Source organism: Panthera leo, chromosome C1 (genome assembly GCF_018350215.1).
Source record: "Panthera leo isolate Ple1 chromosome C1, P.leo_Ple1_pat1.1, whole genome shotgun sequence".
NCBI classification, from domain to species: Eukaryota; Metazoa; Chordata; class Mammalia; order Carnivora; family Felidae; genus Panthera; species Panthera leo.
In genome coordinates, this window is record NC_056686.1 from 5236038 (window position 1) to 5260303 (window position 24266).

A 24266-nucleotide genomic window follows, 5' to 3' on the forward strand; every position below is an offset into this window, starting at 1 on the left:
TGCGCACTTAGGAATAATGGTGGTGAGGCTGTAATAGGCGCAGGGGAGAAGTCACCCTTTTATCAAAAGCGAGGTGACCCTTATCAGCTGGAATGAAAATAATGGCAGAGGGGAGAGAAGAGAGAAGAGCCGACCTGGCCACTGCGTGCAGAGCCCTGGGGAGACTGGCCAGAGTCCAGAGACCCTCGGCCTAGAGCTTCTCCCTCTCTGCCACTGAGCTGGGGGGGGGGGGGGGTAGCTAAGGCATTGCCTTTGCTTGGGTCTTAGAGGGATTTTGACCCACGAAGAGCTGAGGACACAACCCAGGCTGGCCAAATGAGGCAGGGGGGCAGATACCTTTCTGCCTCTGGAGCAAAGTCCAGAACCCTCTTTGGTCCTGGGGCCCGAGAGCGAATGCAGAGAGAGTGCATTTGCTCTCTGCAAAGAAACACTGCGCAGCCTGAACAGGCAAGCCCGGTTTGGGGCAGGGGAGAGGGACGCAGCCTCGGTTCTGGGCTGAACCGCCCACCCTGGCCGGCAAGAGCTGTTTCGGTAAATGGTGTCTGTCTCTGAAGGCGGCAAGGGTTTTCCTGGAGGATGACAGACTCTCCCCCTTGTCCTTCCCAACCGCCTATGTCCTGAGGTGCTATCACTAGCATTGGAAAAGCGCATCAAGGAAAAAGCCCCGCCCCACCCCCCGAGGGCGGTTCCATAGGGCGCGTGAGAGACCCCGCGACCCTGCGCGTGGGTGACGCGCCAGCCCCAGGGGTCAGTGGCCTGCCTGGGCCCCCAGCCGCTCAGGGGCACGATCGACGGGGGGCCCCGGCTCTGACTCTCTGTTTGCACGTGCGTGCGTGGACGTGTGTGTGCGTGTGCGCGCGCATGCGTGTGTCGTGTGCCTCTCGTTCCGCAGGAGCGGGCAGCAGCGCTCACCACAAGTGCAACAGTGCCAAACACCGGATCATCTCGCCGAAGGTAGAGCCGCGGACAGGGGGGTACGGGAGCCACTCGGAGGTGCAGCACAATGACGTGTCCGAGGGCAAGCACGAGCACAGCCACAGCAAGGGCCCGAGCCGCGAGAAGAGGAACGGCAAGGTGGCCAAGCCCGTGCTGCTGCACCAAAACAGCACGGAGGTCTCGTCCACCAACCAGGTGGAGGTCCCCGACACCACCCAGAGCTCCCCCGTGTCCATCAGCAGCGGGCTCAACAGCGACCCGGACATGGCGGACAGCCCTGCGGTCACGGGCGTGTCCAGCATGGCCGTGGCCTCCGTGATGGGGAGCTTGTCCCAGAGCGCCACGGTGTTCATGTCTGAGGTCACCAACGAGGCCGTGTACACCATGTCCCCCACCACCGGCCCCAACCACCACCTCCTCTCGCCCGACGCCTCTCAGGGCCTCGTCCTGGCCGTGAGCTCCGACGGCCACAAGTTCGCCTTCCCCACCGCGGGCGGCTCGGAAAGCCTGTCGATGCTGCCCACCAACGTGTCCGAAGAGCTGGTCCTCTCCACCACCCTCGACGGTGGCCGGAAGATCCCAGAAACCACCATGAACTTCGACCCTGACTGCTTCCTCAATAACCCAAAGCAGGGCCAGACGTACGGGGGCGGAGGCCTGAAAGCGGAGATGGTCAGCACCAACGTGCGGCACTCGCCACCAGTGGAGAGGGGCTTCAGCTTCACCACCGTCCTCGCCAAGGAGATTAAGACCGAGGACACGTCCTTCGAGCAGCAGATGGCCAAAGAGGCGTACTCCTCCTCGGCGGCAGCCGCGGCCTCCAGCTCCCTCACCCTGAGCGCCGGCTCCAGCCTCCTGCCGTCGGGCGGCGGCCTGAGCCCCAGCACCACCCTGGAGCAGATGGATTTCAGCGCAATCGACTCCAACAAGGACTACGCGTCCGGCTTCAGCCAGACGGGCCGCAGCCCCCACGTCCACCAGACCCCTTCCCCGAGCTTCTTCCTGCAGGACGCCAGCAAGCCCCTCCCCGTCGAGCAGAACGCCCACAGCAGCCTGAGCGAGTCCGGGGGCGCTTTTGTGATGCCCACGGTGAAAACGGAGGCCTCGTCACAAACCAGCTCCTGCGGTGGCCACGTGGAGACACGGATAGAGTCTGCTTCCTCCCTCCACCTCATGCAGTTCCAGGCCAACTTCCAGGCCATGGCTGCGGAAGGGGAGGTCACCATGGAGACCTCGCAGGTGGCCGAAGGGGGCGAGGGCCTCATCAAGTCTGGGGAGCTGCAGGCCTGTAGCTCCGAACACTACCTGCAGCCCGAGACCACCGGGGTGATCCGCAGCGCCGGCGGGGTCCCCATGCTCCCGGGCGGCGTGGTGCAGGGACTCTACCCGGTGGCGCAGCCGGGCCTCGCCAACGCCTCCAGCATGGAGCTCAGCCTGGACCACTTTGACATCTCCTTCAGCGGCCAGTTCTCCGACCTGATCAACGACTTCATCTCCGTGGAGGGGGGCGGCGGCACCATCTATGGGCACCAGCTGGTGTCGGGGGACGGCGCGGCGCTCTCCCAGTCGGAAGACGGGGCCCGCGCCCCCTTCGCCCAGGCGGAGATGTGCATGCCCTGCTGTAGCCCCCAGCAGGGGAGCCTGCAGCTGACCAGTGCCGAGGGCGGGGCTGGCACCATGGCCTACATGCACGTGGCTGAGGTGGTCTCCACCACCCCAGCGCAGGGCACCCTGGGGATGCTGCAGCACAGCGGACGGGTGTTCATGGTGACCGACTACTCCCCGGAGTGGTCTTACCCAGAGGTAAGCTGGGGCCGCCCGCGGCCTCCCCCACCCGCCCACCGGCGCCCTCGCTCGGCTCAGGGAGGCTCGTTTGCATGCGGCTGCCCTTTGGAGGAAGCTGTGGACCATACAAAGCTGTCCCCTTCCTCTGTCCCCGTGGCCTTTGTCCAGCACCGGCTCTCAGACTCCACTTGAAGGCCAAGGGTCTCCTGGGGGCCAGGTGGCCCTCCCGCTCCCGCCAGGATGAGAGTCTGCTGTTAACCTGGCTTGCGGGTTAGGATTCCACCAACGGTTTTGCTTTGCTTTATGACTGTTTTGAAAAAATGTCCTAGGGCTGCAAAAACAAAACAAAGCAAATTCAGAAAGCACCACCATAGATCATCCCTGTCCATTACTCCCGATTTGCTTCGCTAAACAAAACAAAACATAAACAAATCCCCATCAGATTGAGGAGAAGGGTATAGTCCCGTAAAGCCAGCCGTGAAACGTTCTCGGGTAAATCGGGCCTCTAAGACATCAAAGGCATGTCACATGACCCGGGATCTCCCACCACCTGTGGCCTCCCCCGCCCAGCCCCGGCCTACTGCCCCCCCCACCTCAGTTCCTTCAGGCTGACCTCTGACATTGAGCATCACTGCTCCAAAGCCCAGGACCGCCGGAAACCCGCCCCACCCCACCCCCCCAGAAAACCCAGGTCTTGCCACAGTGGCACAGTGTTTAAGGAAGAAACCTTGGCTTTCTCTCTGAGATAGAATGGCATAGGAAGGGGACAGAGAGTGGCCTGAGCTTTCCCGAATGCCCTGCTGCACACTGGGGCACACTCCCTGACTCCTCCCAGCCCGCCTGCCAGGTGCTTGGGGAGCGGCCCAGTCACCACGGGGCCCAGGTCGGCACTTTCTCCCAGGAAGGTGGCTGCCCACAGCTCCTTGGTCCCACTGCCACATCCCCTGGGCACCAGGGTCAGGGGCTGCTGTCCACTACACCGAGAGGAGGGCGCTCCTGAAAGACTGTGACTCTCATGGGGCGTCAAGGCAGGAATGCAGATGCCACAGAAGGTTCTCCAGGTACGAGCGGTGCAGGGACGCTGGCCAGAACCTGTGCACGTTACAGACCCACGTGCTTGAGGGGCTCCCCGGGGTGATGCCTGAGTCAGGACCAGACTAAGGGGTTCCTGGGTCCGGGTCCAGATGGCATGTGCCCCACACTTACTAGCCAGTGGCCTTGGGCAAGGTGGCTGCCTTTCTTGTCTCTAAACCGGGCCATGGCGGCTCTTACCTCACTGGGTTGTTGTTAAGGACCGAGTAAAAGACTCAGGCAGCACCTGCCTCTTCCGTCCACCTCCATTTGCCCCTCCCCCAAGAAGGAGAATCCGGAAGATTCTGACCAGGCCTCCTCTTGGTTTGGCTCAGTTTGACCCTGTCAGCGATGCTGAGCTCAGTGGCACCACGTGTCACCCCCACCCCGGGTGAAAGATCAGCTCTGCCCAGCAGCCTGCCCCCCACAGGGCTTAAGAAAGCGACTCGGGGGACAGGGAGGAGATGTCACAAGGGGTCAGCTGGGCGACCTGGCTGCCTGGGCCTCAGTTTCCTCTTCTGCAAATGGCCGAGAAGGGTAGCCTGGAGGCCCTGCAGGTCTTAGGCCTGGGAGGTTTGGCCCTCAGGACCCTGAAAGGCTGCCTGGAGCCCGAGTCCTACAGGGACCTGTCGGAGGAGAGAGGAACCCTCTTTCCCCAGCCTCGACCTGCGCACGCCGGCCCCCAGCATGTGTGCAGGCCCGCAGTCCGGCCTCCATGGACCTGGGGGCACTAGTGAGGGGCTATTAGCAGACCTGGTCCCCTGTTCTGCACCCCAGTACCGGCAGGTGCCCACATTGTACCTCAGGGAAAATCAGTTCAGCAGCCTGCCACGCGAGGGCAGCACGGGAGCGGGAAAGAATGTGGGTCCCGTCACTCCTGAGAAGGAACGTCCAGCCCTGGTTTTCCAGAAGCCCTCGAGGCTTCCAGGAAACAAAAGCAACTCAAATTCAATTTGATCTGGAAAATGCACAGATGCCCCCCAGCTGGTCCCTTTGGAACCCAGTGGCCGCACGGCGAGGCCTCTGCAGAGGCCCCAGTGGCTGTCGGCTCGGGCGCGCTTCCTAGGCTGTGTGAGCTCGAGCTCAACAGCCTCTGGGCACCCTGGCCCAGGTCTAAAATCCACTCTGCAGGAAGGCTAAGGCCAGGCCACCTTGCCGTCTCTTCCGGGAGTGCTCCTCCCTGCCACCTCCCACATCCACCTCTTCCCCTGCAGCCACAGCTGGTCACCAACACACACACACACACACACACACACACACACACACACACAGACTGGAGGCGCCCCTGGGCCCCAGGATCTGCCCTGGGTGCATCTGAAGTCTGGGTCCTTTATCTCAGGACTCCCAGGGCACAGAGACCTCAGATGGCATTTGCTGCCCGCCCCTCCCCCAAGCCCTCTGCGTCACGTTCCTCCATTGGCTGCACCAGGCAGAGGAAGCTGCAATTAGAGCCTTCAGGTGCCTGCGTCACGGCAGATCGAGTGCAGCCAGGCGAGCGTTGCCATGGGAACCACCCCCTGAACTGATGGACACAGAGCCCATCCTACAGCGGTTTCCATGGAGAAGGTCCCGATGTTCTCCAGTAATTTCTACAGTTCTTTGTTCCTCACAGCGGCCCTAGCTTCACGCCAGGAGCTATTGATTGGGGTTATTTTTTTTTTTTCCCTTTTTTCTCACATGGTAACGGTGGCTTTTTGAAGCCACTGCTCTTCCGCTTCCTAGGATCCAAGGAGGATCCTGCCCTGGGCTGGCCCGCTGTTCTACCTGTGCCGTGTGGCACGCCTCCCGGCCGGCACCCAGCCCCCAGCCCGTGAGCCCGAGAATGCCACCTGACAGCTCCAGATCTCCCTATGGAGCCATATATCAGAACCGAGGAACGTTAAGGCCGGAAGGGCCACCAGAGAGGTTGGGCCACTTGGCTGAGGACACACAGCTACCGAGGGGCAGGGGCAGGCCTCCTGCTTTTGGGCTCCGGGCCTGAGCTATCTCCACTGCCCCCAGCCTTTGGTGGCCCAGCATTAATGTGACTTCTCCAAAACCATCCCAGCCCATCCCGGGGCACAGGTGGAATACCTGCCCATCCAGGACCGCCCCTTCTGTGCTGGGCTGAGGGAGAGACACCCTCACCTCATCCCTGGAAACACCCCCTCCTGCTGCTGATGCCCAAGGCCAGCCCTGGGCCAGGTCTGGGTTCCAGGAGCATTGTGGGTAGCCCACGGGGAAGCCTTGTGTTGATGCTGGGGGTCCCTCCGGGGCGGGGATGGGCCAGTGCCCAGGAGAGTCCACGCAAGAACTGGTGACTGCGTGGCAGTGTCTCACTGGCAGGGGCCAGAAGTGGGAGAGCTGGGATCTGGCCTCTTTGACCTGGGGAGGTGGGGGAAATGGGGCCTCAGGCCTGCACCCAGCACCCCCTCCACTGCCAGTCTCAAGTAGGTATGCTGCTCAGTCTTCTGCAGCCTGGACACCAGGTGGCGCTCTCAACCCTGTCCTGCGACGTTCCCGGCCCCCTGCTGGGAAAAGTGGCCAAAGCCTGGGGCGGCCCACCCAGGGAGAGCCAGAGAGGCCAGCATCCCCAGCCTCCAGCGCTAAGCCCCTCTCTGGCTCAGGGCAGTCTCTGAGCTCCTCCGACTCTGAGCCCTCCTCCCCCATTTTTCTATCTCTGCAGCCATTCTCATTCATGTCCCCGACCTCCCATCCCTGCCCCGCCCCCCCCCATCCCTGGGGATCCTGAGATTTCCTTGTTTCCCCACCAGAACTCCCTGTCCCTGGGGTGACACTAACATGCTCCGGCCTGTTTTCGAAACTCGGGGCTCCAGAAACCTGTCCACAAGTAAATGACAGAAAAAGCCCTCCCTCCGCTGCCCTCCGGGGCTCCCCGCCTGCCTGGCCACTTCTCAGATGCATCCTACACTGAAAATGTTTGAAAAACTCTGTGCTCCCTTCTGCCTAGAACAGAAAGTCACGTGGGAGAGGGTCAGGGGCCAGAACTGCTGGCCCCCATGCTGGATGCCAGCTGAGGAAGGCAAGGAGCATCCGGGGGTCCCCTCTGCCCCCGCCCCGAGAGGCTTCCTCCTCCCGCTGCCATCCTGACACAGTGGTTCCCAAAAACCGGGCATGCCGGAATCCAGAATCTGCATGTTCACCAAACACGTGGGGCGGGGGGGCACAGACCACCCTCTGCCCCCAGGAGCAGCGCAGCCTGGAAGGCCTGCGTCCCCGTCCTTTCCTCCGGCTGACGCTCCTTTCTGCTCCTCTCTGTTCCCTCAGGGAGGAGTGAAGGTTCTCATCACAGGCCCATGGCAAGAAGCCAGCAATAACTACAGCTGCCTGTTTGACCAGATCTCAGTGCCTGCGTCCTTGATTCAGCCCGGGGTCCTACGCTGCTACTGCCCAGGTGAGGAGGCGGTGCCCCTACCGAGGGGGTGGGCCCCCCTCCCCGAGCGCCGGGTGCAGGGGCAGCCTGGGAGCGACGCTGGACAAGTCACGTCACTACTCTGGGCCTCGCTTTCCTCCGCGTGATGAAGGGGTCCCGGATCCACTAGTCTAATATCATTGGTTGAGGATCAAAGGGGTATGAAGCCTGCTCAGCTGGGATTTTGAAGTTCATGAACATGATGGGGGTTGTTGGGACAACCAATGAGCTGGGCTGACACACCCAGGACTGGGCACAGCAGGAGACCAGAGCCACCCTCAGCCTGAAAGTTTCCAGGAGCTGGTGGTAAGAGCCGGGCAGGTGGAGGGGCCTGACGGGGGCCACACCCGAGGTCAGAGCAGCCAGGCAGCTCTCTCTCCTCTGGCCCGTGCCTCCCGAAGCTCCCGCCAACCAGAAGCCACAAGAATGAGAGAGCCCAGGCTGTGTGGTCCACACGGCCAGTCCCGCAGGGCGCTGAGCAGATCAGAGAGGGATGGAGAAGGCCTGTCAAACTGATAATAATCTGCACGGACTCCCTTGAGAAAGTGAAGCCATCTGCCCTGCCCCCGGAAAAAGGTGCAGGCACAGAATTTTCTTCCGGTTTCAGGGGCAGGAGCGCCTCTGCCCTCCCTGTGGCTCTGACCTTCTCCGTCCCTCACTCGGCTTCATCGTCATCTACTGGGCTTGACGTCCCTGTCTGGTCAACTTCTTGACCTCTGGCCATTGCTATCTCCCCGCTGGCCCGCCAGCTCCATTTGTCAGGGTCTGTGTCTTTCCTGGTCACCGTGTGGCCCCAGGGCCTACAAGTGTCTGACATGTCACAAGAAGGAGATCAGTATTTGTGAAGGAATCCGTTTCTAGAGCTCCTGTTTTCTGACCTCTGTGCTGGTTCTGGGAAGACCCGTTGGCTGACATGAGCTCGGGGATGGCCTGTCCAGGTTGCCCAGGCAGTGAATGGAGAGAGAGACCATGTTATCTGAAGCCAAGGGACCTACAGAAGGACAGAGTGCTCCCTGTGGAGGCCCAAGGTTAGAGAGAGAAGTGAGGACAGGGGCCTTGGGCCACCCCAGCTGTCTATCTCCCCCCACACCATCCCCCAGCCTGGAGCTTCTGTGTCCACATGGAACATTCTTTCTTCTCTCTCTCCATTCCCTGTGCAGCCAGCCAGGGCAGAATGCTCCAGGACTGGGTTCACATGCTCGGCCCTCCCCTACCCGACTCCCTGAACCCAGCACCTCCTTCACCACAAATGTCCCAGGGAGCCAGGGATGCTGTCCAAGTTGGCCTGCCCCCGTTGGCCCTGCTCCAGGGGACCCATTCAGCCCCCTTTGCTCCCAGCAGCCTTGCTTGTTCTGGAGCACAGCCATCAGGATGCCAGCCCAGACTGGATCAGCCTATCACAGCTCAGTGCTACACGGCTAATGCAGCCGTCACTCCCCGCCCCCCCGCCCAACCTCTACCCCGGGGTGGGGGTGGGTAGGGGGACAGGGCAGCGTGTTATTACACGGTCCACTTACCACCTGCTGCTGGAACAGGACTTGCCCGGCCTCTAAATAGAAGCCACTTCCTGTACCTGGCTCTTGCCTGGCTGAGGACCCAGACCTTGCCTGTCCTAGGTTATCTGACCCCTCCGCAGAAAAGGCTGGCCTTTGCACGCCCTCTGGCTACTGTCCCAGGCCACGACCTGGCGAATCCCGGGTGCTGGATCCGTCACACCACAGCACATCCCGGATCAGCCAGTTACCACTTGGTGACTTTAGCTCTCAGTCCTTGACCTCTCTGGGCCTCGGCTTCTACATCTGAAAAACCAGCTGCCAGATGGGTAAGAGCAGAGTTGAAGGACGGTCCATAAAGCACTTGGTTCACAGTCTCAATTCACGAAGGGGCTCCACTAGCAAAGCCTTAGCTCTTTCTGCTTCGAGGGGAAGAGGGGATCCACTCTGTTCCATCTCTCAGCAGGCGGCTGTCCTGGTCCCTGAGCATTCCTGGGTCCCGAAAGCTGGCAGCCACCGTGTCTCCCAGTGGTTCAGGATCCTCTAACATAGCACATCTTGGACCCAGGGGTGAGAAGCCACAGGTTCAGGCAGAGACTGGGAGCCAAGGCCTCGCTGCTAGAGCACCGACTTGGCCTGCAGCTGACCGCAAAGAGAGGGTCCCCCTTGAACATGTCTGCTTTAAGGCCCAAATTAAAACCCGTCACCCTGTAAGACGGTACTGGATGTACGCATGCATTCCTTCACGCACCGAATCGTTCACCAGGCACTGGTACACATCTAGAATGGAGCAAAGCTCAAGACTCAGCCCCTTGGCCCAACTCCGTCCCCAAGGGGCAATCAGTCCAGGGAGGAGTCAGTCACACAAACAAGCCACTGCCCTGGGGGGTGATACTGGCTGCTCGGAGACCTCTTCCCTGAGTCTTCAAGGGAGCAGGGAAATGAGCTGATCTGGAAGAAGGGACACCTAAAGGCAGAGCCAAGCTGGCCTCACCCAAAACAAGGGCCCAGAGGCCTGTGACCACAAGCCAAGCGACCTAAGGAGCTGGGAATGACATGGGAAGAAGGGACACAGGGAGTGCATGTGGCCACTAGTCACCAGCCTGACACCCGACGAGGAGACTGGACCCTGACCAGGAGCACGGTCCCCCACTGTCACTGGCCACAGATGACACACAGCACAGAGTCTGTCTCCTACAAGATGGCAGTCGTGCTCCAAGAGCGGGAGAGAGACAACCAAGTCAGGGCACTGAGCCCAGGGTGAAGGGGTGGTGAAGGGGACTTCAGGAAAGCTCCTCCCCACCCCCCACCCTACCTTGGGCTCAGGAGGAGACAGCAGTAGCCACCAACCAGAAGACTTGTTTTGGCCACAGCCCCACCCCGGGTTCCTGGGCAGTCACCAAAGGCAAAGGGTGAAATTCAAAATGAGGTGGGCAAGGGCACTGAGATTTGAAGCAATTCATTCAACAAACAGTTGAGTGGCCACCCCATGCATGCCAGGTACTGACCTTGGCCCCGGGCATGAAGACGTGATCAGGACAGACCTGTGCCCCACTCTCACGGAGCTTACATTTTACTGCCGGAGACAGAAAGAAACAAGGAGGCAAAGAAATAGCGGGGCAAGTTGGGGGGGATATGGGTGGGGGTGGGAGAATTGAACATGGCAGGGTTGGAGAAGAGGGCAGGGACCAACCATGTCCGTCCTTCTAAGTCATGGGAAGGAGTTTGATTTGGTTTTATTTGCAATAGGAAGCCATTAGTTTTAAGGAGGGAAGCGAAGTGATCTAAATTATGTCTTTCAAAGATGATTCTGGGTGTGGGAGAACAGATTGTAGGGAGGAAGAACAGAAACAGGGAAACCGGAGGAAGCGGGCAGAGGGGTGATCTTTCCTGACTTAAGGAGGAGAGCTCCCTGGGCAACATATTCCCATCAGTTTCGCGTAGGAGCTTTGGAACGTGGCCCCCCAACCCCATCCCAGCAGGAAACAGGTAGGTCTCTAGTACACTGTGCTTGCCCTCAGCAGGTGGTAATGCAGGAGTCTAGGCGAGAGATGATGGCAGCTTGGACCACAGTGGTGGCAGTGGAGACAGAGAAGTGGAGGGACCGGGACTCACCGATAGACTCAAGGAGGGGGAGGGAGAAGGCCAAGGAAGTGTCCCTGTGTGCACCACACTGCTGGTCTGGGACCCAGGAGACTATGCAAGGTCCCCTCTGTCTGTCTCTCTGGGGAAGGATGGGATGCTTTCAATCAGCCACATTGCAGCATCACTGCAGGCTGTACAAGTGCTGGGAGGTGCTGGACAAGAGGGGCACCCTCGGCCCAGAACACGTGTCACAGAGCAGCCTTGGGCTCCCCAGCGCCAGCCGAGGCCAGGTGGCTTGCTACCGAGCGCAGAGCTGAGCGGGGCTCAGATGGGGTGTGTGTTGTCCTTTCTTCCTGTTGGTAAACCAGGCAAATCTCTAGGGAAGATGAGTGACCATGAACTTGGAAGTTGGCCTGGGGACACTATCAAGGCCTCAGGAGGTTCTGGACTTGGCTGGGAACCCCTTGTCCAGAGAGACACCACAGGAGGTCCCCTGGAACCCCCACCCTCCATGGAGCCAGTTGGCTCAGCTTATAGTCTGGAGCTGAGAGACCACCCCAGGGTGGAAGCAGAGGGGAAAAACCCACTTGTCACCCTTGGGCAGTGACTTCCTGAAGACCCTCGCTCTGGGGACAGTGGCATAATACATACCTGGGATGAACAGAGGCCACAGGTCAATGACTTGGTTTTCCCCTGGGAAGTAAGGTCTGCATTTACTCTGCCCTGGGGAGCAGCTGACTTGGACAGCTTTCTCGAGTCTGTAAGCTTCTGAAAGCCAAGAGCCCAAACAGTAACACGATCCCTATGTGCGTCCTCCCTGGAAATCTGTCCTGGGGAGGCCCTGGGCACTGGTATCTGGTGTTCCAAAAAAGCAGGGCAGGGAGCACACAACCCTGATGTCTACCAGGGGACGAGACCTGGTGGGGGAGAGCAGACCGCACCTACTCTGACCCCCGGGACCATCTCGGTGGGCCACAGCCCCCCATATTTCAACAGGAGCCACACAAAGCCTTAACCCCAGACATGAAGCAGGTTTCTGCCGGGGGTGGGCTCTCTTCTTGCTGACGGTACAAATGTCCCAGTCGTTATACATCCAATAAATACATTGAGCCCTGTTTTGGGGACAGAGCAGTGAATGAGACCCACAGGGGCCTGTCTTCCCAAAGCCCACTGTCTAGGTATTGGAGGGGAGGTGCAGGCTTCAGGCTGGCACTCCCAGCTTGGCACCCGTGGGCCCAGAGTCACAGGCACAGATGAACCTCCTGCTCTCATCAGGGAGGCGGAGGAAGTTCTGAAAATACTTGGAAGGCCATGCTAAGTGCCTCAGGACAAGCTTGTAGGATAAGATGAAAGGGGGAAATAAAAATACAAAGACTCCAAAGCAAATGCTTTCCCGGGATCCCATCTAGGGTGGATGAGATGGGGGAGAAGTCAGGCAGCCATGGGACAGGGTTGGGGACCATTCATTCATTCACTCAGCAAATCTGCACTGAGTTCCCGGTACCTGCCCTTGCCGGGTGCAGGAGTGATCGCGGGGCTCCTGGCTGAGTCTGGGGTCTAGAGAAGGTTCCTGGAAGAAGAAGCACTACATCTAGGCCTTGAGGAATGAGCAGGCGGAGGCTGGGGTTACCCTGTGAAGGGGAGTGGGGAGGGGGCACTCCAGGTTCTTGTGTGGTACGTCAAGTTGAAGGGCGCCCATCCCCGCCCCTCGCCCTGACCACTCTTTCTTTTGCTTTCAGCCCATGACACTGGTCTTGTGACCCTACAAGTTGCCTTCAACAACCAGATCATCTCCAACTCAGTGGTGTTTGAGTACAAAGCCCGGGCCCTGCCCACGCTCCCTTCCTCCCAGCATGACTGGCTGTCATTGGACGGTAAGAACAGCGCTCGGGTCACCTTGCCAGGTGCTGAGGAAGAGGGGCACTTGGGGATGCTGTGCACAGGGTGTGAAAAAGGAGGAAGCATTTGGATTCCCTTACTTTTGCTTGGAGTGAAAGTCTCCACCACGGAAGGACCCACTGAGTCCCTGCCCTTAACCTTGATCTCTCCCCTGGCACAGAATGAAGTTTGTGAGTTTGGGCCTTCGGCTGTCACTCCTGCCAGGGGATCTGAGTGGCCAGACAAGCCCCCGAGTTGCTAAGAGGTTCCTCTCTGGACAGACCTCGAGCAGCGGGGTCTGTCCATCCTCTGCCGCCGCCCCCCCCCCAAGCCAATTTCTAGGATGTCCTTGAAGAGAGAGCCCCCAGAGACCGTCACCAAGCCCCGAGCCACTAAGAGATGAAAGCAATGTGGGAAGCTGGGTGGAGGGAGCTCTGGCTTGGCTCCTTTCGTGATCTAAGGCCTGGATAAGACAGCTTGGCAGGGGTGGGGGCGGGGGGGGGGGGGGGAGAGGGTGCTGTGTATTTAAGTGCTTTTGCTTTTTATGGGTAACAAACCAAACCTCATGGAAAGCCCTCAAACACCTGTCACCCCCTGCTTCTAGGCTGTTTTTACTTTAGCCTGTGCCCTGTAGAGCATCTGAAACAAGCCCAGGATCATCCTCGTGGCTGAGGGTGGAGGGCCAGAGGGCCCCAAAAGGCTCAAATGGAGGAGACAGGACCTGCTGTCCAAGCACGGCTCTCTGAGAGCCACCGGCCTTGAACATGAGTGAGTGTTGGTACCAGAGCCTCTGCAGAGAAGAGCTGCCAAAGACAGGTGGGGGGTGCTAAGGTCAGAGGCTGCCCTTCCCAGCCTGGGCATGCCCAGCAGAAGCCCCGGAAGTGGCGTGGGGAGCCGAACTGGCAGTCTGCTCTCTGCCCCCAGACGGAGCGGGGGGAATGGCTGCACACGCATCAGTATCAGGGCGGCTGGCGGAAGGGCCTGCCCGTGGGGTGCTGGCCAAAGACCTCCATCAGCCTGCGGTGTGGGCCTTGCCCAAGCTGATCCTGGGCCCTCTGTAAGCACCTCTCTCCTGTGCACAGCAGCCCTTGGCCTTCTCACCTCCCAGACTTCCCCTTGGGGCTGGCTGCCGGGGGATTTCTGGGCTTGGGCACGTGCCCTGGGCAGCTTTCCCGAACCCAGTGTGCAAACATCAGCCTCATCCCAGCCCGGCTCCAGCAATGACAGGGTGCCTGGCGGCCACCCTGGCCGCCGAACCCTCTGAGCTGATCCCAGAGGTGGCCTTGGGTCAGCAGGCATCTGCACCCTGGCAGTAGCTGTGTGGGAGCACCGGGCTGGCCTTGGCAGCCACCCTGGGCAAGACTGGAGCCAGCCAGAGCTGTGATGATGTCCTGCAGGATGTAACAGAGAAGGGCAGGGTGACCAGGGGCTCCCGTTCAGGAAATCCGGTTTCAGCCTTGGAGAACAAATGGGAAACGGAACAGGCTAGTCTGCAGAGTCCTGGCTCTCCCTGAGTGACCAGGTCACCTCGCCAGGACAGGCTGAAGGATACTGGGACCAGCGCAGGACCTGCCTGGAAGCTGGAGCCCTTCAGAGAGCCAAGTCTCAGCCAGGCGGTACCTCCGAGCGCAGGAAACATCAGCCAGCCCCCCAGAAGCCAGAGAGCAAGCTGTAGCAGGGAGGCTGTGAGGCAGACCATGGGCAAGGAGAATCATCTTTGTGTCATTACAGACACACTTCTGAGCCCTCCGCCACACCAGGTCCCTTGGGCGATGAGCCTGCTACCAAGCTGGACACCTGCTCCCCAGCAGCCCCCTCCAGAGGGGACCTAGAGCTCTGACCTCCACAGGCCTCCAGTTGAGATAAGCATCCTTCAGGCCCTGGAGAGATGACAGGAGTTGGGGGAAGGACGTGGCAGGCCCACCCCGACCCAGAGAACAGATCAGGGCCCCCACAAGACCTCAGGAATCCCTCTCCCTTTGTCTCGACCAGGTGTCCTTTCAAGTAATAGGAAGGGAGGGGTGGCCACTGCAGAGGAACCGTAAGACCCCTTCCCTAAACGAGTACAAGTGCCTTATCCACGGAAGGAAAATTTTCCCAGCATTTCACCAGCCTGATAAATAATAACCGTGCGGGGAGGTGGAGGTGGGGGGGGGGGGGGAGAGCAGAACCGCAGCCGCAGCGCGAGGGCTTAATCTGCCCAGTGCAAAGGGGACAGCTGGGACAGCCCCGAGGGTAGCGGTCTCCGGGGCCTCTGGCCGACCCCGCGGCCTGGCAGAGAACTTGGTGTGGGGGAAGATGCTGCAGGGGCCAGGCTGGCGGAAGCCTTCCCCTCCGCGCCCCTCCCCTCCCGCCCCCGCGGTTACCGGGCAGATTCGCCCCGGGAGCTGCTGGGAGGTGGGGACGCGCGCGCCGCGGCGGCGAGGGGGAGGAGAGGCGGTGCAAAGGGGAGGGGGCGAAGGACCGCAGCGCCGAGCAAACTGGGGCGCGGCGGCCGGGCGGCGCGCGTGCACACACACGCGCGCACGCACACGCGCGCACGCCTGTCCGCCCGCCCGCCCGCCCCGCCGGCCCTCCGCAATGCAGGGGCGCTTCGCCGGCCGGCCGCCCTCGCCTCCCCTCGCGCCCGCCGGGACTGCGGCAAGGCCCCGCGCCTCTCCCCAGCCCTGCGGGACCCGCGAGGCGCGGGGAGCCCCGCGGCTGCGCCCGCGCGCGGTTGTTTTCCCCGCACGCGTCGCCCTGCTCCCGATCGTGGGGGCGCGCTTTGCCCCCTCCCCCATCCAAGTGGGGGAGAAATGTTTGGGAAGAGGACTTGTGCCTTCATTTCATTTTTAAAATGGATTTGTTTTGCCAGACGAAAGGCCGCGTGGGGGCCCGAGCGTGGAGCGCAGCGAACCCGCACGCGCGGGCGGCGGTGGCGCAGTCTTTGTCTGAGCCGCCCCGCCCGGGTCGGGGGCGATCGTCTCCGACGAGGTGCTTGGGCACCTAGTCCCCAAAATCCCAGCTGAGCGCAGCCCTCACCCGACGCGGAGATCGCGGAAGGAGGGAGAAGAAGGGGGGGGGGGGGGTGCGCGCTGTCGCCGCCACTTAGCTGGCTCGGGGCAGACTTTAGGAAAACGCATCACGTGGGTCCCAGGAGCTGCAGCTCCTCCCCCAGATGTAGGGGGCTTCTCCTTCCTTACCCACCCCCGCAGCCGGGTCTGCCTGGACCCCCACTGCCTAGCGCGGGCTGGCAGGTTGCAGGCCGCAGTATGTAATTGTGCTCTAAACTCATGTGTGAGTAAATGAGTGCCCACCGGACACATCAAAAGAGTTTAATCCAGCCCAGTGGTCAGGAAGGCTTCCCAGACCTAAGACATCAAATCTGAGCAGGCATCCGCTAAGCCGAGAGGGATGAAAAGGAGTATCTTGGGGCGGGGCGCAGCGAGCGCTGAGGGGATGAATGACACCGTGGCTGCCTCCGGCCAGGCTGCTCTGGGAGCTACCATTTTCACCATTTCACGCCAAAGGTGCAAATCCAGAGCAGATTTCCCCATGCCTGACCCCAGGCCGCTTGCAAGGAGACCCCAGAGTGGTCTGGGGCAAGCCAGCTGTGTATTTGGGAAGACAATGGCACCTCTTCCGGGCTAGAGACAGTGAGGCAGTGAGTTTACCCTGGAGACATTTTGGGAGGGGCTCTGGGAAATGTCTCCTCTGCCCGCTGCGGGTCCTGGAGATACACACAGCCAGGGCTCTGCCGTGCGCGGGGAGGATGTGCAGTCCGTTCAGATGGTCTGGCCTGTGCCTGTGTTTGCGAAGAGAATAAACCCAGTCCACTTGACACTGCGGCTCTGGAGCTGGGGGGGTGGGGCTCACAGCTAACCAAGGGCACTGGGACACCTTTAAGTGACTCCTGTCCCTGGAAGAGGAGATGAGTAGAACTTCTGGGTGCCCTGTTCTTTCTCTTGCCCTGTTCTTCCTCCCCAAGGCCAGGTCGAGAAGCCCCCGCGGTCCCTCCGGCCCCACGGCAACCCCAGCGGCCCCCTTCTTGGAAGCCCACTAAGCTGCTTATACATAGACTCTATTTTCAGTTGCTCCTCAGGCAGCTGAGCCTCTGCCTGGGCAAGAGGATTGGGGGGAGGCCGGGATGCAGCTTTCTGGGGCTCATCAGCTGGCCATCTGGGCAGGCCTCCTGCTGACCCTCGGGGGCAGGAGAGGGACCCTGTCCTCTCCAGCAGAGTGGGAAGCAGGGGCTAGAGCTGTCTTTATCATCTTCCTGCATAGGAAGACTCGGGGCAAGGTGGACACTCCCCAGGGCCCAGGGGGCCATCCAGGAGGCCGACCCCCAGGGCAGCCTGCTTTGGGTCAGATGTCTGGGACGACTGAGAGCAGTAGGGAGAGGTCCTCCCTACTGAGGAGGTGGAGAGAAGGAAAAGTGAGATTTGATCTCGGGGTTTGGCTTTCTGCTCTGACCAAACCCTCTATGCTAACAGACGGAAGAAGGAAGACGCGTGGCTGGGGTGGTCCCAAGCCCTGCCTCCCACCTCTAGGCTGCCTGTCCCTCACATGTGGCCATGGTCCTGCCAGCCTTTCCCCTGAGAGCCGGTTTCTAAAGGCAGCCTCCCCCCACCAGGAGCCAGAGGCCATACACTGACCTAGAGACCACCGGGGGGTAGCCCAGTGGCAACAGGCCGGCCATTCCAGTTGCGAGACTGCCCCCCCCCCAAGCCTCTGGATGTTTTTTTCCCTCCCCTAGTGATACTCCAGGGTGTCAGCTGCTCCTGGCCCCACTCCCTCCCTCCTGGAGACTCACAGCCCACCTCCCAGTCACCCTCTCCTGTGCCTATTGTGTGACGCTGAACTGTCCACGTGAGAGAACATGCCCAGAGCCAAACCATTATTTAAATAAGTAATTTGGGTGTAAATAATTGAAAATGTCACAGTTTTACTAAACGTAAGTTTTACTAAAAATTTTATGGAGTAGGATACAAAATTCACGTGCGTTTTTAAGCTATGACATAGAGCGAGAGTGAATTGTCTTAAGCTGGGAGAGCTGCCTTGAATTCCATCCATAGCCAGCGCCGAGGGCCCACCCGCACCTGCCTCTGGGAGGACTTGGGAGGAGAAGCTTGAGGAGCTAGGACATAGGACATAGGATCTAGGAGCTAGGACTTGTTACCACAAGTAACAGTGGGTGCTACCAGGAGACTCTGGCATTCTTCTGGCATGGGTTAGCTCATGGTTCTCTGGTGCTTCTTTGCCGGAGCTAACCTGCTTCGTGTGCCCCAGGCTCCACTCCAGAGACAAGGTGACTGTAGACAAAGCTGGTTTGACCCAGTCTTCTACTTGGGACTTGAAGCTGAGTGGCAGGGATACCCCCTTCTCTGAGTTGCAGCCTGCCCAGCCAGTGCCTTGCATCAAAGCATGAGGGTCCTTCCCATAATCGGTCTCTGCAGGGTCCGTGTCATTACAGACTGGGGATGGGTGTCGGTCCTTAGCTCTCCTTATTCAGGGGCCAAGGGGCCTGGTCCTCAGATGCCTCCTGGAGAAGTGAACTTCTGGCGTTAGCAGCTGGGGCCACACCGTGTCACCATATAGATGAGTGTAGAGCTCCTCTGTGTGGCAGGGAATAGGTCACCTTGGAGCTGGGCCTCACCACCTCCGTGCGGCAGTGACAAATGGGGCCCAGCAGAGAAATGGCACTGAGGAGCCCAGCCTCTGCCGAGGCCAAGGAGGCAGCCTCGGCAAGTTCATCCTGGCTGTTGGGGTAGGAAATAAAGTAAAGTCCATGGTGTGGGGCAGGGAGGCTCCAGGGCTTGGGCAGATGTGGGTGTTTTTGAAGCATCAGCTTCCCAAGCCGTCCGGTGGTCAGTATCAACCCAGTTGTCCTTGACCATTGCATTAGTTTCCTTGGCCCAACGTAACAAACAACGTAGATGCAGAGGCTTAGAACAGAAATGTATTCTTAGGATGCCTGGGTGGCTCAGTTGGTTAGGCATCTGACTTCAGCTCAGGTCATTATCTTGCGTTTCGTGAATTCGAGCCCCACGTCAGGCTCTGTGCTGACAGCTCAGAGCCTGGAGCCTGCTTCGGATTCTGTGTCTCCCTCTCTGTCTTTCTCTCTCTCTCTCAAAAATAAATGGATATTCAAAAAATTTCTTTAAAAAACAGAAATGTATTCTCTTGCAGTTCTAGAGGTGGGAAGTTCAAAATCAAAGTGTCAGCAGGGCCATTCTCCCTCTGAAAGCAATAGAGGAGCATCCTTTTTGCCTCTTTTAACTTCTAGTGGCTGCTGACAATCCTTGACGTTCCTTGGCTAGTGGTAACATGACTCCAATCTCTGCCTCCGTTGTCACGTGGCACTTTGTCTCCGTGTGTATCTCTGTGTCCCCATTTTCTCTTCTTAGAAGGCTGCCCATCATTGGATTAGGGCCCGCTCATCCAGTATAAATTCGTTATAACTGCTTATCTCTTTAATTAACTAATTACAAAGACTTTATTTCCAAATAAGGTCATATTCTGAGACAGAGGGAGAAGAGAGTGCCCCAGGATAAAGCAGGCTACAAGGACATTAACAGAAGGTTCCAGAAGGAGCCCATGATAGAGACTGAGAAGGAGCAGTCAGGGGAGCTGGCAGAACCAGGAGAGGATGGAGTCTTAGAGCCTAGAGTCGAGAGGGCTTCACAGGAGGGTGGGGCAGTCAATGGGGTCAGAGTTGCCAAGGGCCCACAAGTTGAATGACAGTGAGCAGACGATGGGGTGCTCTCTCCTGGGCCACTCTCTTCTCCCTGAGGGTTTGTCCTTACCCAGGGCGCCCTTTATGGTATATAAAGGTAAAGGTGCAGTGTCTCCTCCTTTGTGCCCCTTCTCAGATCCAGAACCATCCATTAACTGCCCCACCCCCAACCCCGGACAGCTCTGCTCAGATTTCTCTTGGGCAAAGTCAACACGTCGCAAAAGTTACTCACTACTGTTCTTTTGTTGCCCCACCCGCACCTCCATCTCCTATAACATCCCCCATCCTAGTGGGCAGTCCAACCACAGGAAGCCAGGAGTCACCCCGAGACCTCCCGCTCACCCCCTCCCCGCACCCCCTCACCAAAAACCTAGTGCTTTTCTCCCCCTGGTTTCTCTCGCTTCCCCACATCCCCTGTCCGCCACCTTCATGCAGCCCAGCATGACCTCACACGTGCAAACCAGTCTTCCCGCCTCTCCTCTTGCCTCCTTCCCCGGGACCGTTGGTTCTTCATCTGCTGGGCACCAAATACTGCTCTAGGCTCGTAGAGTTTATATTCCAGTGGGAGAGAAAGACAACGAACAGATCACAAAGGGACACATCGGGGCACTTAAAAGGGGTGGCCTGGTAGAGGGTGCCAGGGTGGCTACTGTAGGCTGGGGGGGGGGGGGGTCAGAGGAGGCCTCTATGGGAAGACAGTATGACAGGAAAGGAGCCAGCCACAGTAAGTGCAGGGGAAGAACCTTCCACACTGAGGGAATATCAAGAACAAGATCCTCAGAGAAAGAACAAACAAGCCTGGCATGTCGGGGGAGCCGAGGAGATTTCTGTGGTTGAGCAGAGCAAGGGAAGGTGCTAGGGAACGAGATGGGTCCAGGGAGGTCAGGGGGGGCCAGGCCACGTGCAGCCCGTCAGCCAAGGCAGAGAGCTGGAGTTTTATCCTGAGGACAGTGGGGGCCACGGGAGGGTTTTATGCAGGTGAGCCGACGCCCTCGGGTTTATGTTTTGAGACACCCCCAGCTGCCGCGTGGAGACTGGACCGTGTCTCCACTTGCAAGGACGCCACCTGACACTTGCATCAGTGCAGTCAAGAGATGATGGGGGCCCAGACGGGGCTGGTAACGATGCAGCCCAGGAGACACAGGTTGGGGTGTGGAGTAGAGTCAAGGCTTCTGCGGATGATTTGAACGTGAGGATGAGAGAGAATGACGGGTCGTCCCCAGGCTTGGGGCTTGAACAACCGGGGTACCGTGGATCGTTCCCTGAGATGGAAGGGTTTGAAGAAGAAGCAGCAGGTGTGGGAGATGGGGAGTGAGAGTTTGGCCTCGGTCACGTTATGACTTGTTACTGCCTTGTTAGAGTTGCCCAGTGTGCACTTGAAAGTCTGCAGGCCGCGGAGAGACCCAGAACGGAGATAACATTTAGGCATCATGGGCTCATGGATGGAATTGAAAGTCATGGGTCTAAATGCCACTGTTCCATGAAAAAGTGTAGATGGGGGGTGGCACAGGGTTCACCATGGGCTCCCCCAGACATCCGGATGTCAAACAGAAAGGAGCTGGCAAAGAGGCTGGGAGGAAGCAGCCAGGGAGTCAGGAAGAAGTTGAGAGGAGGTGATCCTCTCAAGGAAAAGGACATGGGCCGCCGTGTCACCTGCCAGGTGAAAGGTGGGGCGGAGCATTCCGGGCAGAGGAAGCCTCAGGTAGGAAGACCCTCAGGGGAGAGGGAACAGCGTGAGTTTAAAGAACCCAGACAAGGGCTGAAAGTTCTGGATAAGATGTTGTCAAACCTGTCTCTGAGCTCAGAGCCATGGCCTTCCCCAGTCCAGGGCAAAAGAGGAAGGCCCAGGAGCCTCTCAGACTCCTACCTGGCCTAGGAGATCTTGCACTTTCCATACCTCCCACACCTCCCACACCTCCACCCACAGGCCTACGGGCCCTCAGGAACTCAGCTTCGCTGACCCTGGGCCCAGGGAGACATCCTGAACCTGCTCTGAGTCCCTGGGACAAACTCTCTCCCGCTTGTTCCCCATTGGGGTGCAGGGGTCGGGGGCAAGCGTCAATGCACAAACTGTGACTTACCATCAAAAGGCGTGTGGAAGTGGGTTTCTCAGCCCTGACCCCTGGTTGTTGCCAGAATGCAGGAATCCTCTAGATTCCAAAGACTGCCTGGCAGGCCCGCTCGGGCAACTGTACCCCCAGCTCCTCAGTTGATTGTATTGGGCTCCCATTATCCTACCGCATCATTAGAGTGTGGGTCAGCTGTGCTCCAGAAGCCGTAGCCTCAAAGAAAGCCCTCTTGGCAAACCTGGGACCCCAAAGAGACCGGCAAGCCTGGGGATACAGATGGTCAAGGCAGCATTTTGCGGCTTCCTCGGCCTTTCCTAGCAACTGGCTTCCAGAATCCATCTCCCTGGAAAAGAACGAAGATGTAGATCTTTTTAGCCAGCAGTGGGGAGCAGTGATCCTAAGACTTTGACACTCAGAGCGTCATCAGCAAGGAGAAAGAGGGCAAGGGCAGCACAGGAGCTGCGGTGGCCTCCTGGAGGAACTGAGTCCTGCAGGTCCCAGAGCAGGGTGAGGGGAGACACCTCCCTCCACTCCAGTCCCCCGCACAAGACTGAGAAGGCAAAACAGCCTCTGGCTGGGGCTGAGAGCAAGGCCTCTCCTTTGAAAAGCTCCTAAAAATACACACACTTCTGATCCGTCTGAGCAGCCCGGCCGACCTTGTCCCCCGCCTGTGACAACAAGCCATTGAGAACAGTCTGACGGGCCGAAGACCAGCTTCCTCCCCTGCAGTAACCTGCTGACGCTCCACACTTGTGAACCCGAAGTCCTTTGTTTGAGAACAAAAAGTGACAGGCAGGAATGTGTCTGATGTTCTATCCTTAATAAGAATCACAGGAGACGTTTTAAAAATCAGTGGCAGAGCGGAGAAACAAACTTAGAATCTTCAGGAGTTAGAACCTGAAGGAAGCCCGGCCAACCACGTGGTCCAACCTGCTCGTCTTTCTGGAAGGAATCTGGGCCCAGAGAAGAGCTGTGATTTGCCCCAAACCCTTGCTGAAGCAGGACCAGACCCTGAACAGCCAGACCCACCCAGGCCCTGGGAGCCAGGACGCTCCCAGAGGGGAGCGGAGGGTCAGAGAGGAAATGAGCTGGCCCGAAGCCATGGGTGGCGTGGCGGATTGCGGTATCTTTGCCTTGGTCGGTGTTTGCTCAGGTGTCCCGGCTGAACGGGCTGGTGCTCTTTCCCACGATTCGCACCAACAAGAGAGAGGGACTAGCCCCCTGCACCCACCGTCGGCTCCAAGCCCCTCCTGCTGAGGGACTGCTTCTGACATCAGCACATGAGGGGGGTCCCCCAAGTGTCCTTTCTCCCGCCTAGTCCGAGATGCGCTGGAGAGGGGAGCAGAGAACTCGCCCCCACCCCCGCCACCCCATTCAGCAGCACCCGTGTTTAGAAGAGCTGGTGACAACTTGTGTCACTTCAATGACATTAAGCTGCATCCATTGGTCCGGACACACCTGGGAGAGCTGGCTCTTTCTGCAAAACCTGCCTTTCAGCACAGAGCTGCCCACCCAGGGGTTACAGCAGTGACATCTGAGTGGCCACCACCTGCCAGGCCTGCCCAGGAAGGGTTTACATGTTACTCACCGAACTTGCCAGCAGCCTCGGAGACACAGACACAGCAGCAGGCCAGTGATGCAGAGAGAATCATCCACAGGTGATCTGACTCCACCCACCTGCTCTTGACTTCCCTACAGCGACAGCCTTCCTCTGAGTCTCTTCCTACTTCAGTCCTGCTGCTTCTGACCTGGCGTCCAGAGCTAGAAGTATCCCTTGTCCCTGCTCCTCCCTTCCCACAATCCTCTCCCCCGCCAGCCAAGCCGTTGACAACTTAGGACCTTCAAACCCACAGGGCTTCCTCCCCTGGATCTATCACTCTCCTATCTTAGGTTTTTCCCATCCCATACGTAGGGCAGGGCCTCCCAGCAGCCCTCCGCTTCTTTCCCTTCCCATCCATGCTATGTGCCACCATTACATTCAGAAGGGACGGACGGAGCACCCGCTGTGCGCCTGGCACCGTGCGAGGTGCTGTCCCCTGGGAGACAGACAAGAAAACCGGCAAACATAACCCCGTGTAGTGAGATCTGTTAGGGAGACAGGCACGGGGCTGGGGGCGGGGGGCACCTGTTGGGAGGGTGTGGTCATCTGCTCCTTAGGAAGGTCTGGATAAACTCACTCTCCAGCATGGGACACAAACCCTTTGTGAGCTGACCCCAGCCTGGCTTCTCAGCTCATCAGCCCTCCCTCTCCCCTGCGTCATGCTTCACCCCTGCACTGCTCTACTGCAATACTCAGATTTCCACACACATGGTGTGCTATTTCCCGCCTCTGGATCTTCCCGCGTGCTTTCTGTCTGATCTCGCGGGTCTTTCCCTGTGGTCAGTGTGGAGAATGCCCGCTCTATTGAAAACTTCTATTCTAACGCCCTTCTGCTATAAAAGCCAATTCCGCACCTCGTCCCTTTACCCCCCCGTGCCGGACACCTTTTTACTTCACCTTCCTGTCGCACTTACAAATTCCTCCATTGGCCACTCTTTGGAATCATTTATTCACTAACCGTTCGGTGCCAGGCACTGGGCCGAGTGCTGGAATCCAAACAACTGGACAAAACCAGATGAGGTTCCTGCGCTCACTCAGCTTACCATCGAGTGCAGGAAAAATCAGACCCGACCACCATGCCTTCCCACAAACAAGAGCTTGGGGAACTTGTAAGAGGGGTGGGGGACACCTCCTCACGAGGTCTGGGAGGGATTTCTGCTCCAAGAAATGAGCCTTGAGTTGAGATTGGAAGAAGGAGAGGTTAACTCCATGAAGAGGGGAG

At 59.0% G+C, this 24266-nt stretch overlaps 1 protein-coding gene across 6 annotated transcripts in view; it reads left to right on the forward strand.

Moving 5' to 3' along the window:
* Window positions 1-24266, forward strand: part of CAMTA1 (calmodulin binding transcription activator 1) — an 851919-nt gene that overhangs the window by 760591 nt on the left and 67062 nt on the right. For all 6 annotated transcript variants that reach the window (XM_042949355.1, XM_042949357.1, XM_042949361.1 and 3 more), the window contains 3 exons: window positions 893-2739; window positions 7060-7186; window positions 12522-12656. In XM_042949355.1, the coding sequence (XP_042805289.1) occupies window positions 893-2739; window positions 7060-7186; window positions 12522-12656 (2109 nt within the window). The remainder of the gene's footprint in view (window positions 1-892; window positions 2740-7059; window positions 7187-12521; window positions 12657-24266) is intronic.